General features: G+C 39.9%; 1 protein-coding gene across 22 annotated transcripts in view; it reads right to left on the minus strand.

The window, feature by feature from the left end:
- SDCCAG8 (SHH signaling and ciliogenesis regulator SDCCAG8) overlaps positions 1-21,242 on the minus strand; it is a 262,973-nt gene that overhangs the window by 178,704 nt on the left and 63,027 nt on the right. For all 22 annotated transcript variants that reach the window (XM_063593717.1, XM_063593561.1, XM_063593672.1 and 19 more), the window contains one exon: positions 9,157-9,309. In XM_063593717.1, the coding sequence (XP_063449787.1) occupies positions 9,157-9,309 (153 nt within the window). The remainder of the gene's footprint in view (positions 1-9,156; positions 9,310-21,242) is intronic.

Consider the following 21,242-nt stretch of genomic DNA (forward strand, 5'->3'; position numbering starts at 1 on the left):
TACCATTGTATGCTGACATGGGTGTGAATTCAGTTTTATAACTTAAATCAATTGCTAAAATTCTATGATAAAAATCAACATTGAACCAAAGTTTTAGTAAATTAAGAAACACATCAATAAAACGAAGATAGGTGTCTGCCTTTGAACTACAGAACTAGTTAAAGTTGACCCTATGAAAATAATTTAGGCAGATATATTAATTAACTTTTCTGAAGGTAGTGGAGAATTTTATATTTGACTTATGGTTGTTTACACGTCCCTATCATCCAAGGATTGTCTACAAATCTAATTTTCACATACAATTAGCTTTACTAATAACAAACTAAAAAATATTCTTGGGCACATTACAATATAAAACTAAGGTTGAAAAGAAGTTAAATATAACAAATCAAAAATATCAATTTCATTTCAATTTAAAATTTCGAGTTCATCAGCATATATATTATGAATGTGTAATTATAGCTTTTCTGGAACCATATGACAGGAACAAACTTTAATTACCAGCTACTAAAAATCATATTTTACTTATTTATGTGGACATATATAACTGATGGTAAACATCTTAACATTGTATGGTTTTTGAAGTAAATATACTGACATTTATTTTGCTAATTATAAATTCTAGTCCATTTCTCTTCTAAGGCATGTCACAAATCTCTCCCCTTCCTTAGGATTCCTCCCTCTGCCACCCATCATTTCCTTCCTTTGCCCACTACCTGTCTGCTACCTCCTGTCGCCCACTTTCTGAGGTCTCCCCTCCTGTTGTCACACCTTCTTTTTCCCCACACCCACCATCTGGAAGTCAAAATTACACGGCAGGAGCTTCTCCATCCACATCTGTTGCAGAGCCAGAAGTAACACAGACACAGCTGCAACACTGCTGGATGTCCAGGACGTTGACATCAGGTAAGTCCTTTAAACTTTGACAGGGGCAAGGAAGAGACAAGGACACCCAGGTTGGGAGAGGCTGATAGAAATTTCTGCAGAGCAGTCCCTAGTGTACTGAACCTGGTATGAAGCTGTACTCCCTATGCAAGAGATATAAGAATTAAGGATTTTAACAATGGATACTGTCAAGGAAAGCAACTGAGAAAACGTGTGGACCTCAGGGGGTGCTCAATAAATAAATGATCAATGACTGAATGAACTAACAAAGCTGAGTGCTCAGTGCAACACCAAGGACCATTATTGAAGATAACACACAAACTCACAGCAAGTACTGTTGATGGGGAATGATTCAAACCTGTCTAGGTAGAAGGCATCTGTTCTCCTACAGCTTCCCACACAAATGGAATTTTTTTAAAAAAAAAGAAAAGTAAGGGAGGAATTTAAAAAAACATAGAAAGAAAGAAAATCTATATGTTTCACAAGTATTCCTACAGTTAGGAAAGCAGAGATTCTTGTTCTAGCACTAACTTTAACTACCTGGCACTTACAATGGTATGATTAACTGGTCAGTCATTATGTTCTTGGGCCAGGCAGTGTGATATGCATTCTCTCTTTAAATCCCCTTAGAAAGGCCGGGCACTGTGGCTCATGCTTGGAATCCTACTGCTTTTGGAGGCTGAGGCAGGAGGACAGCCAGGAGTTCAAGACCAGCCTGGGCAACAAAATGAGACCCCAATTCTACAATTTTTTTTTTTAGTTAGCCAGGCAAGGTGGCACATGCCTGTAGTCCTAGCTGCTTAGGAGGCTGAGGCAGGGGGATTGCTTGAGCCAAGTAGTTTGAGGATACGATGAGCTATGATCACACCACTGCACTCCAGCCTATGTGACACAGTGAGACCCTGTCTCTAATAAATAAATAATTAAATCCCCTAGAGAAGGAATTATACAGAATTAATTTTCATTTGAAAAAATGAGATTCAGAAAACTAAGTAACTTGCCCAAGTTCATTCAAACTAATAAGTAAAAGGTAAAGCTGGGCTTTATGTAAAAGTCTGTCTGCTTTTACTAACATGAAGGGCCAAGAAATCTATCCAATAAGGCTCATTCTCTCTTTCTCTAAAACAGCCACAAGCTAAAATTTATTAAATGCCCTCAGTAAGTCAGACATTATATTAGATATTTTCTAAACATTATCTCACTTAATCCTATCAATTCTTGATGTATTATTAACATTATTTACTCCTCTGAAACTTAGAGAGGTTAAGTGAATTGTTCAAGGTCACAGAAAGGTCAAGCTGGATTCAACTCTAAATCCTTTTACTCCAAAACCACTTTCTGCCATTTCCTGGTGAGAGCTGGGACCTCAGTGCTAGGACCACTGTGAGCTCTTCATACATCTTTATTTAGAGCAGGATCTTGAGATCAAATGTCAGCCAGGGCTTACTAGGGACAAAATCAGCTTCAATGACTCCAGCTCAGAAATGTATTGTATTGAATAGAGACCCAGAAATAAAGCCACACACATACAGCCATCTGATCTTTGACAAACTTGACAAAAATGTGCAACGGGGAAAGGATTCCCTATTCAATAAATGGTGCTAGGATAGCTGGCTAGCCATATGCAGAAGAATGAAACTGGGCTTTTACCCTTTACCATACACAAAAATTGACCCTAGATGAATTGAAGATTTAAATGTAAGATATCAAACTATAAAAATCCTAGCTGAAAACCTAGGAAACACCATTCTGGGTGTTTCCTACATGGCCCTTGGGAAAGAATTTATGACTAAGTTCTCAAAAGCAATTGCAACAAAACACACCAATTGACAAGTGTGACCTAATTACACCAAAGAGCTTCTGTACAGCAAAAGAAACTGTCAACAGAGTAAACAGACAACCTACAGAATGGGAGAAAGTACCCACAAATTATGTATCAGACAAAGGCCTAATATCCAGAATCTATAAAGAAAGTAAACAATTGAACAAGCAGAAAACAACCCCATTAAAAAATGAACAAAAGACATGAACAGACACTTCTCAAAAGAAGACATACAAATGGCCAACAAACATGAAAAAGTGCTCAAGATCACTCATGAATGATATGGTTTGGACTTCTGCCCCCGCCCAACTCTCACATCACACTGTAATCCCCGATGTTGGAGGGGGGCCTCGTGGGAGGTGATTGGATCGTCGGGGTGGTTTCCCCCTAGCTGTTCTCATGATAGTGAGTTCTTACAAGATCTGGCTGTTTAAAAGTGTGTAGCGCCTCCCCCTGCTCTCTCTTCCTCTTGCTCCAACCACAGAAGACATGCCTGCTTCCCTTCCACCATGACTGAAAGTTTCCTGAGGCCTCCCCAGCCATTCTTCCCGTTCAGCCTGCAGAACCGTGAGCCAATTAAACCACTTTTCTTTATAAATCACCCAGTTTCAGGTATTTCTTTATAGCAGTGTGAGAACAGACTAAAACACTAATCATGATAGAAATGCAAATCAAAACCACAGTGAGATCCCATTTCACACCAGTCAAAATGGCTGTTATTCAAAAGTCAAAAAACAACAGACCATGCAGAGAAAAGGACACTTCTGCTCTGTTGGTGGAATGTACATTAGTTCAGCCACAGTGGAAAGCAGTTTGGAAATTTCTCAAATAACTTAGAACCTACCATTCTACCAGCAATCCCATTACTGGATATATATTCAACAGAAAACAAATTGTCTTACCAAAAAGACACATGTACTCACATGTTCATTGTAGCACCATTCACAATAGCAAAGACATGGAGTCAACCTAGGTGCCCATCAAGAATGGACTGGATAAAGAAAATGTGGTACATATACACCACTGAATACTATGCAGCCATAAAAAAGAATGGAATCAGGTCTTTGGCAGGAACATGGACGCAACTGGAGGCCGTAGTCCTAAGTGAATTAACGCAGGAACAGAAAATCCAATACTGCATGTTCTCACTTACAAGTGGGAGCTAAGTATTAGGTACTCACGGATATAAAGATAGCAACAACAGAAACTGGGGATGACTAGAGAGGAGAGGGAGGGAGTGGGGTAGGGGTTGAAAAACTAACTATTGGGTACTATGCTTATGTAGGGGGTGACAAGATAATTTGTAAACCAAACCTCAGCATCATGCAATATACACAAGTAAAAAACCTGCACATGTACTCCCTTGAATCTAAAAGTTAAAAATAAATAAATAAATAAATGATACATAAAAAATGTGCTGCATTTCTGTCACCACCTTTATTCATGAAACAACTGTCAGTAAAAGAGAGGTTCTGTTACATATGAAGGCACCTGGAATACTACCAGGCACACTTCAGCCTTCGTTTTTCCTTTCTTATCAGGAATTCTCATCAACATACTTCTACACAGTAGAACTACTCAGCAAGGCAAATGGTTTCCAGCAAACAACCAAAAAATACAAATTTCCTAGGTGCGAACAATAGCTGGTGTTTGCTATTGATATCATTCTCTCTCACACAACACTCAGTTCGCAACTTCATCTCCCTTCCATGTCTTATTCATATTGGTCACAGGTGGCGTTCCTTCCCCCATACTCTGCGTTTCTAAACCCCATCTATTCTTGGAAGCTCAACTAAAATGCCATTTTTTCCCCAAAGCCTTCCATGATCTCTTGCAATCAGTTCTGATCCTCTGAACTCTCAGCATTTTAGCCATAACTTCCCAATGGCATAGGGACTTTCTTCTTTTCCTTGTAATTCATTCCTTCATTCATCTAATATATACTGAGCACATTTTACATGAGAGGAATGTGCCAGGCATTGAGGATGTTACATGCAAGGGACTCACTGAACTAGGGGAGGCAAGCTATTCGACATGAATTTGTAATGAAGTGAGCTATGGGAGCCCACAGGAGACGGTCCCAATTCAGTTATGGGAGGCGCTGAGAGGAGGTGGTACCAAGAAAAATTCTGGGCCAGGCGCAGTGGCTCATGCCTGTAATCTTAGCACATTGAGTGGCCAAGGAGGGTACATTGCTTGACCCCAGGAGTTCGCGATCAGCCTGGGCAACATGGCAAAAACCTGTCTCTATAAAAAACACAAACAATTAGCCAGGCGTGGTGGCACACCTATCTAGTCCCAGCTACCTGGGAAGCTGAGGTGGGAGGATTACCTGAGCTCAAGTGGTCGAGGCTAAGTGAGCTGTGAACACCCCACTGAGCTCCAGCCTGGGTGACAGAGTGAGACCTTGTCTCAAATACAAACAAACAAACAAACAAACAAACAACTCTGAAGAATCAGTTAAAGAGGGCAGAGGAAGACTCCTCTAGGCAGAGGGCAAAGCACATGCAATATCCTGCACTGGAAAAAACAGTATGGAAGAGAGGCATATGTGCATGCTTGGGGAAGCACAAGTAGGTCAGTGTGGTGAGGGTGCAAAGAAGAAAAATGAAGGAACATAAGACTGGAGAGCCAAAGAGAGGAACAATATTGTAGAGTCTTCATGCTATGATAAAGGATCCTAAATTTTATTCAAGGTTGCAGGGAGACGTGGAAGGATTTTTAAAGCGAGAGACTGACATATTGAGAAAGATCATCCCAGCTGCAGTTTGGAGAACAGATAGGAAGGAGGTGAGACTGGAGGCAAGGACACCACAGGGGCTATAGGAACCATCCAAGGATGAGATATGGTAGCAGTAGGGTAGAGAGACAGGGCAATGTAAATGCTCGGGGCTTAAGTCTTAGAACCTGGTGATGATGAGATGTGTGGGGTGAGAAAGACGGGGGAGAAAAGGGTGACAAGATTTCTGTGCTGGATAACTGGATAAATAGTGGGTCCACTGGGATAGGAGGTGGAAAGTAAAGCTGGTTTGGGAGCTCAGTATACAGTTAAGGATCTAGAAATCAAATAGCTTTAGTCTTGAAGCTTTAGGTCCTAAGGCTATATATACATGGAATTCAAGCTGTAGTACTGCTAAAGACACCTAAATCTTTAGCTCCCTGCTAAACTCCAGAACCTCCTATCAAGCTGCTTTCTGGATGTGTCTCCTTTATTGCCTCAAAGGCACTTTAAACTCAGAGTAATGTAAAAAGCACACATCGTCATTCTCCCAAATCAAGAATATGAATTCAAAGAAATCATAAAAGGAAAGAGAATCTTTTAAGGAGAATAAGACTGAAAAAAAATCAGTAAATATAGTGTAAACAGATCTTCAGTGAACATAGCAATGGTAATTTCACTGGCTGTGGCATGGAAGTTGAAATGCAGTGGGCTGAAGAGTAAGTGAGAGGTGACAAAATAAAGACAACATGTATGGACAAATCTTTCAAGAAACTCGACTATTAAGAGAAAGAGTCAAAGAGGGAGATGGAATTACTGAAGTGGTTTCCAACCTTGGCTGCACGTTGGAATCACCTAGGTGAGTTTCAAACACACTGACGCCTGGATGCTCCTCTCAGACATTTTGATGTAATGGGTGTGGGGTACTGTTTGGACAATCAGATTTTTAGAACTTCTTGCGTGCCAAAAATTAAGAACCACAGATTAGAAGAAAGATTGTTCCTTTCAACAGTAAGAGACATCTGAAAGTATTTTCCTGAGGATAAGAAAGAGACTGTAGTGAAGGAAACATTGATTCAGAAAAGTGGAACAAACAAATGGAATGAGTTCCTTGAGGGGGTGAAAGGAGACGAGGTCCATGGGAAGGGGAAAGGATTAGGAAGACACCTTTCCCATTCAGACTGGGTTGGAATACAGGTGAAAATTTATTTTAAGGCATGGGCAAGAGAAATAGTTGAGGTGGTCATCACCCAACGGCTTCCATTTTCTTTGTTAGTTAAGTAAGGCTCTCTGCTGAGAATAAGAGGAAAAATGGTATTATAGAGAATTTGAGAAGAACAAGTGATTTGAAACAGTCTTTAAAGAAATGCATTTAAGATACCATCACTTCCCATCTGGACTACGATAATTACCTCCAGACCTGGACTACGATAATCACCTCCAGACCTGGACTACGATAATCACCTCCAGACCGGGACCACGATAATCACCTGCAGACCTGGACTACGATAATCACCTCCAGACCTGGACTACAATAATCACCTCCAGACCGGGACCACAATAATCACCTCCAGACCTGGACTGCGAAAATCACCTCCAGACCTGGACCGCGAAAATCACCTCCAGACCTGGACTGTGACAATCACCTCCAGACCGGGACCACGATAATCACCTCCAGACCAGGTCTGTGATAATCACCTCCAGACTGGGACCGCGATAATCACCTGCAGACCTGGACAGCGATAATCACCTCCAGACCGGGACCGTGATAATCACCTCCAGACCTGGACTGCGAAAATCACCTCCAGAGCTGGATTATGATAATCACCTCCAGAGCTGGATTATGATAATCACCTGCAGACCTGGACAGCGATAATCACCTCCAGACCTGGACTGCGGAAATCACCTCCAGAGCTGGATTATGATAATCACCTCCAGAGCTGGATTATGATAATCACCTCCAGACCTGGACTGTGATAGTCACCTCCAGACCTGGACTACGATAATGACCTCCAGCTGATCTGCAGGCATCTATTCTGCTTCTCCTTCCAATCCACTGACAAAATGATTTTTCTCAAATATAAATGGCATCGTGACACTGACAAATTCAAAGCCATTCAATGGCTTTCCATCCCTTTTTGGACAAAATTGAAAATCCTTCATATGGATTTTAAAGCCATTCATGATTCCATCCCAACATAACTCTCCAAACTCATTCCCACTACTCTGCTCCTCTCTCTCTATGCTCCAGCCATCAGGGCCTTCTCCAAATTCCTAGAAAGTGCGATGCTTTCCAGGTCCAGAGTCTTGGGTGTGTTATTTTCCTGGGCCTGAAACCCTCTTCTCCTCTTCACCTGACCACTCATCAATGCTTTCAGGTCTCATTTTCAACATCTCTTTCTCAGGAAAGTCTTTCGTGACTGCCTAGACAAGGTCAGATTCCTGTTACACATTCCCACGGTATCCTAAACCGAACCTTATGGCTTTATCACAATGATGATCGAAAACTCACTTATGAAAACATTTGTGTAACATCTACTTCTCCTACGAGTTTGTAAGCTTCATGAGGAAACTGCATCGTTCCTGTGACTACAACATTCCCAGCCCCTCTGGTTAATATCTGTTGAGTGTGGAATGAATAAGAGAGAGGAAGGCATAAGAGGACTGCTAGAAAGCACTGAAAGGACCATGGACACCGAAGACCTGGAGTCTACAGCCGTGTCATCTGCAAGGCTGTGTGATTTTTACCAGCTGAGATCACCAATCCAGGGCAGAGAAGGTAGGTAGTAGGGTTTTGACAGACACAATTTTTAAAAATAGATAAGAAGACAAGGACATTTACAGGAAATGCCTGAGTTTACTCTTATTAAGACTTAAAACTCATAGGGCAGAAGTTGTGATTTTTCTCTTTACATATCTTTAGGCCTCCACATTGCTTTGCACACAGCACATACTCAGTATATACTTACTGAATAAGTTAATTATCACACATTGGAATCTGATAACAAGATAGCATTTAGAGTACAAGCTGTGAGTCCACTTTTAAAAACAAACATGTAACACAGTTGTTTTGGTTAGTTGATGGACCACAACTTGCTCAATTCGAGTCTAGTTAGCAATTTTAAAGCTAGGTCCCACTCAACTCTGTATTCTAGTTTGTGAACTCCTTTTCAAACACTGCTCATTTCATGTTATCTGTTCCTTTTGCCTTAAATCTCTCCCTTCATCTGGTTACCGTCATTATTCATCATGTAATTTGTCAGAACTGATTTCATACAGAGTGCATAATCACTTTTTCTTGGTTACTCAGTTCCTTACAAGTGTTTCATCTTCTGCATATTTAATTTAGGGGTAGGAGATAATGCAGGGGAAGTCATCTCTCCTTGATTTAGCCAAGGTTGAAATAAAATCTGGGTATCTTCATAGCACGACTCTGGGAAACACGAGAGAGGGAATCCAACAGAATGGCAGGATTTAAAGTAAATTTTGTAATTTCATTGTATGGAATCTAACTGATTATTTTATTTGAAAAGATCAGCATAAACTATTGAGAAATATATGAAAAGATAAAACATTTTTATGAATTCTAAATTATATGAAATTTAACTACTTATATAATAACGATTTTAAAATTTAAAGTTCATTCAAGAACTCCAGCCTATGGAATCATCAATGGCATCATAAAAAACCTTTCTTCTGCAATGTGGATAACAGCAGAGTCCTTAAGTACCTTTGATCCCATGGACTCCCTTTCTTTCGTTATTTCCTTTTTCATCATGTCTTTCTCAATGGCCCTTTTCTCTTGCTGAGATGCAAGTTCTTTTTCAAGTCGCTCCGCCTGCCTCTCCAGCTCCTTCCTCAACTGGTCACACTGGATTAAAGCCTGCCAGGATAGAACAGATTGAAAGAGGAGGTTAGAATTTGGAAAAAATATAGGCAAAATGACATAATTAAGCTTTAAGTATATTTAAAATAGCAAAAACTCACTATAAAGCCCATTAGAATAATTTTTATTGTTTATCAATACCACTTATTGACCTAAAAGAGTATCCAAATGTTACATTTATTGACATATTTCAATTTTCATGATTAAAGCCATATTAATTAATCAATGACAAAATCCAGGTAATGAACCTTGATGAGGGCCACAGATGAGTCAGAATTTTAAAAAAGGGAACCAGAAACACCAAGTGCTCTAATATTTTCAATTATATATCATGTTTATACTACACGAAATACGTAAGTATCCAATTTAACTGATTTCTTATTTGCTCATGGATAAAAATTACTGGAATACTTCAAATGATAGATCAAAATACTAAAATGAAATGTTGAATATATCATTACACACAGGCATCTTTTGTTTAATACTATATAATAATCAAGTTTCCTTAAATATAACTAAGAGAAAATTTAGTTCACTCCCCTTAAACATACAACTGAAGTAAAAATTATGTAATAATCGTAAGTTAAATGGAAAGACTCAAGACAGTATTCACTACTTAGTTTTATAAGGCTCTTCCATTTCTGGTAAAGTTCATAATTGTCCTTTACTGTAAATTTCCCACTCTGCATTTCCAGAAATAAAAACTCTCTAACTTCATTTTGGCCACTTTTACAATATCTTTATTTATAACACCCAATAATGAAATATGACTTCAAAAATCCCAATTTGGGGAGGTCTTTTTTTGTATAAATATATGGGGTACAAATGTAATTTAGTTACATACACAGATTGCATAGTAAAATCCCAATTTTTAAAAATCCTAATAAAAGTAAGGTACTATAGTATCTTATAGTCTTATTCCAGTGGCCTTTATGTACAATATCCACCTCACACAACCTCTCTTTTCCCCTGAAATGGTAGAAAGAACCCCAGGTCTCATATGACTTACATGCTGTATGATTAGAAATTTCATAGTCACATTTGATTTTAATGGAGATGGAAATGGCCTCAGTAAGCACTGTAAGTTTTATGCATAGTTATGCTTCCCTCTGGTGAAAGCTATAATAAATACAGACAATAAATATCTAGGATATGTGAATTTTCCTCTCTTCATCTGGAAAGCATTAAACTCCAATTTCTTTTGGTCTCTTCTGAAAAGTTTCTACGCTCCCAGGCATAAAATATAAAGGTAAAATTCAATTGTCTCAGATTAACTAATAAACAAATACAATGAGTAAAAAGTGATTCTTCTAGGGAATTAGTCCCAAGTCAAAATTCCAGCTGAGAATGCCAGGAAAAGGAAATTTTAAATTAGATATTAAAATAAATGAAAAGGCATACTTTTTCTATAATTTAAGCCCTTGGAGCTTGAAATATGAATGAGTTACTTTTGTGATTCAAAATGTAATTGCTCTTGTGAAAAATATTTCACATGAATCTAGTAAATGTTCATAACTCTCCCTGATATCATGAACACTACTGGTATGAATAGACAAAACGCTTACTTAATATAAACCAATATATCCAATCAGAAAGTTTTCAATTGAACAAAAACTCAGGAGTCATCATCATTAAGTATAGGAACAGCAGAAGAGACTGAAGATCTAAAACCAGGCTACCATGAAAGGCACCTACAGAATCAATTCAAAGAACTCAATCAACTAAAGAACAAGCAACAGTAAATAATCCTGGCAGGATAAGAGGTGTAATGCCAAGATAGGATGATACAGTGAAAAGCACAAAGTGAGAAGCTGTAAAATCATGTAAACAAAACCACTGCTGAGGCCTTGGTTTTGTGGATGGTCTTCTCTCTATTAGGAATGGCCACCACCAATGGCTGATGATGAGTAATGGGCAACAAAACACTGAAAAAAAATATTAGGTTAAAAACTGGTTATTGGCTGGGCGTGGTGGCTCACGCCTGTAATCCCAGCACTTTGGAAGGCTGAGGCGGGTGGATTGCTTGAGGTCAGGAGGTTGAGACCAGCCTAGCCAACATGGTGAAACCCCGTCCTACTAAAATATGAAAATTAGCTGAGCCAGGTGGTGCGTGCCTGTAATCCCAGCTACTAGGGAGGCTGAGGCAGGAGAATCGCTTAAACTCAGGAGGCGGAGGTTGCAGTGAGCCAAGATGGTGCCACTGCACTCCAGCCTGGGCAACAGAGTGTGACTCCGTCCCCAAAAAACACACAAAACAAACAAACAAACAAAAAACTGGTTACTGATGTCTCTTAGCGTGTAACCAACAATTCCATATTATCAAATAGCTTCTAAGGCCGGGCGTAGTGGCTCACGTCTTTAATCCCAGCACTTTGGGAGGCTGAGGCAGGCGGATCACGAGGTCAGGAGATCGAGACCATCCTGGCTAACACGGTGAAACTCTGTCTCTACTAAAAACACAAAAAATTAGCCGGCTGTGGCGGCGGGCACCTGTAGTCCCAGCTACTCAGGAGGCTGAGGCAGGAGAATGGCGTGAACCCGGGAGGCGGAGCTTTCAGTGAGCTGAGATCACGCCACTGCACTCCAGCCTGGGCGACAGAGCGAGACTCCGTCTCGAAAACAAACAAACAAACAAAACAAACAAACAAAAATAGCTTTTACTTTTATTTGCTTTGATTTTAACGTATATGTCCGGTCACAATGAAGAAAACAGAAAAGCGTAGTAACACTTGGAATCAGAAAAATGATTTATTCTTTCTAAAGATAACTCTCTCACACTGGACCGCACATACTAAAAGATTTGGGTCTAGTAAACAATTATTTATACACTATCTCCATTAAAGCTTTCTCTTAATTCTAGAGTTTCTTCTCCTAGTTTCAGAATCCCTGTCGATTGAGTACCCCTATAACCATTCAGTAAAGACATAATAACTGACTTCTCAAAGGCTAGGTCAGTAAACAATCAACTACCATCAAATGATTATAATTTTAATTTATATAAAATTATAAATTATAATTTTAATTTATGTAAAATTATAAATTATAATTTTATAGTAACTGAATGCTATAAACAGGCAATTACCATTAAATGATAGATCTTTATAGGTGACAAAGTTAATTTGGGGCCTGCGGCTGTTATTTCTCTCAGTAGTTCCCAAGTCCTGGCTTCTCTCCCTTTCCCTGAACACGGCCCTTTCCTTGGTGGAAATGGCTGTAGGTCTTGGGAAGTTGGGGAATTATACATTTCCCCCACCCAGCAGACTCATTCCTGAAGGTACCTTTTCTTTTCTGGGAAATTTCTTTAGCTGTGGTCATTCTGTGTTGACATATTAACACTTTTTTTCAAACACAGTTTATTGGACTTGATATTCCCAGTCCTGGTTTTATTAAGCCAAAGGGTGGGCACTACTATCTTAGGCAGTCAAAATATTTTCGAAAACAAAATTTATATCTAGTCAACTAAAATTTTAAAACAGGAAACCTATTGTAGATCATATAAAAGTCCTTCCCAGCTGCTAGGGTTAGTTTTCAAGAAATCTTTGTGACAGAATAATTCATAACTAAGGAATTAAGATCTTATGAAAAATATACAGCTCACACCTATGAACATGAACTTTAAAGCTTATAAACATTTTTATTTTTATGAATAAAGCCCACAAAATTAAAAAGATTAACACATTTCAAGCATCTAACTTATGAATAATGCAAACTATTGATTTTAATTTATAAACCCTTGCTAACCAGAAATTTACCAGTCTATCCCTATGTACCATTTTTCAAGATATTTACACTTCTTTTGTGACAGATAATGTGCAAATCAAGAAGCGTTATTTTCTATCCTTGTGACTATAACCAAATAGTCAATGCTTTTCTGATTTTATTTTTAATCCAGGTTTCTAATTCCTGCCTTTCTGACTCCCTGTAATCCAAGAAACAGAATAATTTGGATATTTGAAAAGGGAGAAAAAGTCTTTGTAAATATTTGTTCAACCTACCAGGCTGCTGTTTTAAAAACTAATCTTCAGAATATCACATGTGACCCATAAATATGTACAATTATTATGTATACATAATAATTAACTTTTTTTAAAAGTTCACACCACTTACCCACAAAGGTATATGGCAGGATAGGTCTTAGCAAATTGGAAATACATACTTTGTTCAAGTTGTTATGAGTAAAAAAGAAATTTTTTTTTTTCCTTAGAGGGTTATGTCATTACAGATATGCTTATGGTAACTTCATGCCACAGCCTGTGCCTTCAGGCCTTTACACATACCTCTCAACAATTTCCCTTCCAACACAAGCAGGCAGGCCTAAGGCCTGGTTAACCTTTTCATCTGCTTCGTGTAGCTTTATCAAGGTGTGACTGCAAAAGCCTCTACTTTTTCTCACCATTTAGTCCCAGGTGAATTCTTTTCCTCTTTTAAAATTATCACCAATTGAAATAACTTCCATTTTCAAACAAAAATATTTATTGAGCACCTACTAGGTGCCAGATACTTTGCTAAGTGGTATACATGGATTATTTAACCCTCTCAATACATTTTAATTGGTTCTTATCACTCAATTGAAGAAACTGGTACTTTGAGACATTCAGTAACTTGACCAAATCAGAGACCTAGAAAGTGGTGAGAGTAGGGAGTTTATCCAAGGTAGTTCCACACAAGAATCTTTGCACAGCATTATATACTTCTCAAGTTATATATTTATTTTCTTATAAAATCCTCAGGCATTTTCACTGCCACAAAGAATGTAAATATATAATTCCTTCTACTTAGCATGTGATACCCAAATGCCACACTAGATGGCAACAAACGTCAAGGAACTAAACCAAGTAACCATTTCATCACTCAGTAATATAAGGAGTTGGGTTTTAAATTAAAATATGTATACCACCTGGCTTTTTTTTTTTTAAACAAACAAACCACTTTTATTATCAAAATTTCCAGACTTACATAAAAACCCCTATGACCCCATCAACCAGTTTCAATAGCCATCAAGTTTGCCATACGTATTTAATCTATCCTCCCTTTACCTCCCCACCTTTTTGCTTTTTGGCTGAAGTTTTTTTTGTTTGTTTGTTTTTTATTATTATACTTTAAGTTTTAGGGTACATGTGCACATTGTGCTTTTTAATGCGCTTAGAAAGCAAAAATTCTAGTGTGTTTCAACATACCTTCTAGATAAAAACTACTAGACTTGCAATACATTTTGTCCTTGCATTCATTATTACTAATTTACTGAAAATGCTATAGATTCCTAATGAATAGTGTTGCTTGCTCTCAGTTATTAAATTTTTTTAAAAATTAATTACAAATTTCACATTAATAATAATTGACTTCCACTGAACAAACATGTATTGTTAATTAAGACGTAAATGGTCATGTGTGAAATACAATGATAGATGTCACAGACCTGATTTCAAGGTCTTCTGGTGGAGAAAACTGTGTAAACAACTACCAAAATTATACACCACATCAATAGGAATACAGAGGAAAAAGAAGTTAATTCAAACAAGAAGGGGCTAGGGAAAACTTCAGGAAGACTGCCACTTGAGTTGAGCCTCATAGATTGAACAGATACTTCATAGATTATTTCAAGGCAGAAAAATACAGCATGAGCAAATCAATGAAAATGGCCAACTGCAGGTCATGTTCTGGAAACAGTGAAGGTGACTTGAAAGAGTAGAGTGAAAGAGAAGACTAGCAAAGTTAGAATGGGGCCAGATTTGTCTTTTATTCTACTGCAAGAGGGGAGCTACCTAAACAGGGAGATTTATAACTCAGGAACTATAAATGTTATGAGAGCACTGTGAAAAGTATGCTGGAATTAGATGAAATTTGAGGGAAACCAATTAGAAAGCTATTGTAATTGTCTGCATACTTGGTATAAGAATACGTGAAGTATACCACTGGACACGGTGGCTCACACCTGTAATCCCAGCACTTTGGGGGGCTAAGGAGGGAGAATCAGTTGAGCTCAGGAGTGCAAGGCTGTAGTGAGATATGACTGCACCACCGAGCCTGGGTGACAGAGTGAGGCCCTGTCTCTGAAAAAAAAAAAAAAAAGCATGTGAAGATGTGAAGACTTGAACCAGGGCAGTGGTATAAGAATGAAAAGGTAGGCATAGTTAAATAGAAATTTGACTCTGAAGAGAGAGAGAAAGACCTTGGGAACTGATGGAATGTCAAGAGCAAGCATAGGGAAGAACCGAGATGTTTTAAAGAATGCAAGCCAGGACTGCGGTGAAGATGGTGATGCCTTTGTTTGAAGACGATCATAGAGAAAATGGTAGAAAGAAAAGGAGTGGTAGATGGGAAGGCGGAGCCAATGAACGGTTTGGTTGTGTAGAGTTTCAGACGCCAGCAGTGTATCATCCATAAAAAAAGATCTAGTAGCAGCAAAACACGTAGGGCTGGGGCTCAGGAGAGCAGTTAAAGCTAAAGGCATAATGTGGGCGTATTCACTGGTAATATTTGGCCACGTGAGGAGAAATGAATCCCAGGAAGTCCAGGCAACATGGGAGGAGGGCTGGGAACTAACTCTGAGGAACGTCCACACTTAAGACTTGTGGAAACCAAGAAACAAGTTAAAAGAGACTTAAGAGTAGACAAGAATGGTACAATGTGGACCCATGAGAGTAATATATCAGCTAAATCAAGGGAAAGAGATGGTATGTTATGATAGGCCAGTTAACAGGGTTCCAAATCTATAGAGTTTAAGTCCAGTGAGGATTGAGATGAGGTCACTGGGTTTGGTAATCAGGAAGTGACCAGTGATCATGAAGCGAGCACTTCAGTAACATAAAATCAGGCTACAGTTTGTTCAAAGCCTGGCTGCGATGCACTCAGAAGTGAAAGGAAAGCTACCAGGGTGGACAACTGTTGTGAGATGTCTGCCAGGGAAATGAGGAATGGACGGTAATAAACGGAGTGAAAGATGATCACAGGAAAGCTGCTTTTTGTTTACTTAAACAAAGGCTGTGGGCAGGATGAGGGGGAAAAACAGTGGAGAGAAAAGGACAAAGGATGCAAGAAAAATGTGATGACATAGAAGTGGGAGACATCAAAAACAGGGAGAAAGATGTTCATCTTAGGAAATAAGAGGGCCAGAAAAGAAAGGAGAAATAAGGAGAGGAAACATTCGAGGGATGAGAAGATGCTGAGGAGGCTCTTGTCAGTTGGTCCTAATCTTAGTAAAGTGAGAAGTAGGTCATCCGAAGAAAGTGAGGTGCCAGCAGTGGAGTTGGAAAAGTGAGGAAAGTGGAGTTCCTGGCTAGAGTATATAAGGTCTTCAACTGCAGAGAAAAGAATTGTTCAACAGTACCTACAACCACTGAAGGTGACTAGTATTACTCTTCAGTGGAACTCATTAAGTGGCTTTTTTTTTTTTTTTAAGATGGAGTCTCACTCTGCTGCCAGGCTGGAGTGCAGTGGCGTGATCTCAGCTCACTGCAACCTCTGCCTCCCGGGTTCAAGCGATTCTCCTGCCTCAGCCTCCCGAGTAGCTGGGACTACAGGCGCACACCACCATGCCCAGTTAATTTTTGTATTTTTAGTAGAGACGGGGTCTCACCACGTTGGCCAGGATGGTCTCAATCTCTTGACCTCGTGATCGGCCTGCCTCAGCCTCCCAAAGTGCTGAGATTACAGGCGTGAGCCACTGCGCCCCGCTATTAAGTGGCTTTGTTAAATGACTTCCTTTAGCAATGCTTGGGAGGCTCAAACTAGCCATTAAAAAAAAAAAAGTGTGATTGGGCCTAATTTTCACTGGGTACTTTTGCTGGCAAAGTAGGTAAGCTGGAAAGATAAGAATAAAGGAACTGTAGAGTGCTAGTGAGAACTGAGTTGCAATTTCCTTCCTCAGTGGATATTTACTGAGTACCTATTTATTATGTGTTGAGATCTACGCAAGATGCTATGGATTTAACAGTGATCAGGGTGGAGAAATTCCGTAACACCAGAGATTTTGTAACCAAGGGACTAGTGCAGACTGATTAACCATTGTTTAAGTTGTTACAGATAGCACTGAGCCAAAATTGCAAGTCATGTAGTCCAGGCATGTGCAATGGGAAAAAGCTTTAACCTCCTAATTGTTTTTACTTTATTTTTAATTTTTGTTGAGTACATAGTAGATGCATATATTTGTGGGGTACATGAGAGGTTTAACCTCCTCATTGTGATTACCACCACCCTGGCAGACTGGCTGCACTGGTATCACCTGGGGCTACTTAGAAACACCTCTGAAACCAATCTTCCTGATCTTGCCGCAGAACGAGGAGACAGATTTGAGTGTGGCCTCTTGCCTCCTTGCCAGTCAACTTGCAATAAAGCCTTTTCTTTTCTTAAAAGCCAGTGCCGTAGCATTGGCTTCTATGTGCATAGGGAAGCAAGCCCTTGGCTTGGTGACAATTTTAAAGTTTAATAGAGATTTCTCAAAGAACTTAATATAGAGCTACCATTCAACACAGCAATCCCATTCCTGGGTATATACCCAAAGGGATATATATCATTATACCAAAAAGATACATCAACTCAAATGTTCATCACTGCATTATTCATAATAGCAAAGACATAGAGGCCGGGCATGGTGGCTCACGCCAGTAATCCCGGCACTTTGGGAGGCGGAGGCGGGTGGATCACTTGAGGTCAGGAGTTCAATACCAGCCTGGCCAACATGGCAAAACGCTGTCTTTACTAAAAACACAAAAATTAGCCAGGCGTGATGGTGCACACCTGTAATCCCAGCCACTCGGGAGCCTGAGACAGAAGAATCACTTGAATCTGGAGGCGGAGTTTACAGTGAACCAAGATCACACCACTGCACTCCAGCTTGGGCGACAGAACAAGATTCTATCTCAAAAAAAAAGACGTGGAATCAACTTAGGTGCCCATAAATGGCAGATTGGATAAAGAAAATGTGGTACATATACACCAGGGAATGTATACATCCATAAAAAAGAATGAAATCATGTGCTTTGCAGCAACATAGATGTAGCTGGAAGACATAAGCCTAAGCAAAGTAATGCGGTAACAGGAAACCAAACACCATATGCTCTCATTTATAAATGGGAGCTAAACATTGTGTACACATGGACATAAGCGTGGCAGCAACAGACACTGCAGACAACTTGGGGGAGGAGAGAGGGGGGCATGGGCTGGAAAAGTACCTATGGGGCACTATGCTCAATACCTGGGTCCACCATATGTAACAATCCTACACATGTACCCCTCTTTCGAAAATAAAAGCTGAAATATTTTTTTAAAAGTTTAATGAAGGATACAGACAAACAAGCAATAATAATACATTTTGATAAATGCTATATAAGTAGTGGTTCTCAAATGGGGGTAAATGTGCCCTCCAGAGGACATTTGGCAATGTATGGAGACATCTTCAGTTGTGACAACTTGGGGGAGGAGGGTAAGCTACTAGCATTGAGTAGGTAGAGGCTTCTAAACATCCTACAATGTGCAGAACAGCATTCAAAACAAAGAGTTACATAGCCCAAAATGTCAATAGCACCAAGGTTGAAAAACCCTGCTATAAAGGCATATAAAGGGTACATCGAATCTAGACAGAGGAGATAAGAGGTTTCCTAGAGGGAGTACCATGTAGGCTAAGATAAGTAAGGCTAGAGTAATATACAGGCAGTGGAGCAGAGAAGAATGCACATGGCACATACAAAGACTCAGAGGCTGGAGAGAGGATGGGATAATCAGCAGGGTTATCACCACCACCGCTATTTATTGAGAAAATATTTTGTGCCTGCCTGGGTTTGTATAAGATAACCAATATACATTTTAAAATGCAGTCCTCATTCACAATCCTAGGAGTCACATATTCCTCCATTTTACAGATGAGGAAAAACTGGGGCACAGAGAAGTTAAAGTAACTCATCCAAGGTCACACAGCCAGTGAATGGTGGGGCCAGAAGTTGAATCTAAGTCTGGCTAACTCTAGCAAGCCCATGTTCACCCCCTAAACCCTCCTGCCTTTGATGATAGCTGAGTGTACTGGGAGACAGGGCGCGAGAGGAGGAAAGAAGCAGCAGCCTTGGAGGGCAAAAGGGAGTCACATTAGGACAGACCACGGGCATGGGAAAGAATGTGGAGACTGTCTTGAAGGCAGTGAAAATTCACCGAAGAATTTTAAATCAGAGTCACATGATCAAATGTGTCTTTAAGAAAGATCGCTTCTGGCTGCAGTGTAGGGAGTGGAACGAAGGAGGGAGGCAAGCTAGGAAGAAGTGTAATAGATAAATCCAGAGATTACTTAGCTTCCATAAGAAAAGTGTTAATGAGGGAAAGAATTCAAGAAAACGTTAGAAACTCAGATCTGTACTTAGTGACTGGTTAAAAGTTAGGGGTGAAGGACAGGGTGAAATCCACTTTTCTGATCAGAGCATGTTAGTGAATAAAAAGTGCCATCCAGTAAGAGAATACAGAAGGGGCAGCAGATTTGGGAGAGTGAATATGTGAGTTCAATTTGAGATGGCAAAATTTATATTTAAATGGGAAGAAAAGAAGACCAGCCTGGACACAACAGATAAAATGAGAGATAAAAAGAAAGAATGCTGAAGAACTAGAGGCGAAAATGAAGACATGGAGTAGATTTAACTTTGATAGGGAGGAAAGAAGAGCAAAGGCCCTAGTCAGAGAGTGTGGTTTCAGAGAGATCTTAGGGGCATTTCAGTTCATGCAGGATGTTAGCGTAGAAGTAGGAGATATAGTAGAGTTAAGGAAGCTGAAGAGTATTAGTGTTTTGTGTATCAGCAACATGGAAATTCAAACATTTAAGGATGATGAAAGAGATAGAATGAAGAGGAAAAGGGTCAGATGTTAAAACTTTTAAAAAGGGGCCAGGCGTGGTGGCTCACGCCTGTAATCCCAGCACTTTGGGAGGCCAAGATGGGTGCATCACCTGAGCTCAGGAGTTTGAGACCAGCCTGGCCAACATTGTGAAACCCTGTCTCTACTAAAAAAACAAAATTAGCCAGGCATGGTGGCGCATGCCTGTAATCCCAGCTACTTGGGAGGCTGAGGTGGGAGAATCACTTGATTCCAGGAAGCTGAGGTTACAGTGAGCTGAGACTGCACCATTGCACTCCAGCCTGGGCAACAAGAATGAAACTCTGTCTCAAAAAAATGATAATAAAAATAAAAATAAAATAAAATAGAAAGGGTCAAAGAGCACCTTCTCAAACGAGAGATTTTATTGATTAGGGAGAAGAGAGACAACACTGATTTCAAAGAGGAGTGTGATATGGTTTGGATACCTGTCCTCTCCAAATCTCTCATGTTGAAATGTGACTTCCAGTGTTGGAGGTGGGGCCTGGTGGGAGGTGTTTGGGTCATGGGGGTGGATCCCTCATGAATGGCTTGGTGCCCTATTAGTTATCCTGAGGTCTGATTGTTAGAAAGAGCCTGGCCCCTCTCCTCCTCGCTCAGTCCTGCTCCCTTGTGAGGCTTGCTCCCCTCTGCCTGCTGTCAGAGTGAAATCTTCCTGAGGCCTTACCAGAAGCATATGTTGGCACCATGCTTTGTATGCAGACTGCACAACATGAGCCAAAATAAACCACTTACTTCTCTTTATAAATTACCAATCTCTGCTCTTTCTTTATAGCAATGCAAAACAGATTAACACAGAGCAGTAGCTTAATTTCAAAGAGGAATAGGACCTGAGAGTAAGTGCCAAAACAAAGCCCTGGAAATGGCAGTCAGGAGTGAAGTAACTGAGATTTCCTCCATCACACCCACCTGAGACGACTTGACTGACACAAGGGCCTTCACTGAAGGTTTTGAAAGTCATGGCATCGAGGGACAGCTAGAGCTCACAACAAATGAAGAAACAGGGGAGTCTGAGGAAACAGTATGTTGGGGAGTTTGGTCATAACTGAACCTAAGTTTCAGAAGGCAGGAGGGTCAAACGG

This window comes from Pan paniscus, chromosome 1 (genome assembly GCF_029289425.2).
Source record: "Pan paniscus chromosome 1, NHGRI_mPanPan1-v2.0_pri, whole genome shotgun sequence".
Classification (NCBI taxonomy): Eukaryota; Metazoa; Chordata; class Mammalia; order Primates; family Hominidae; genus Pan; species Pan paniscus.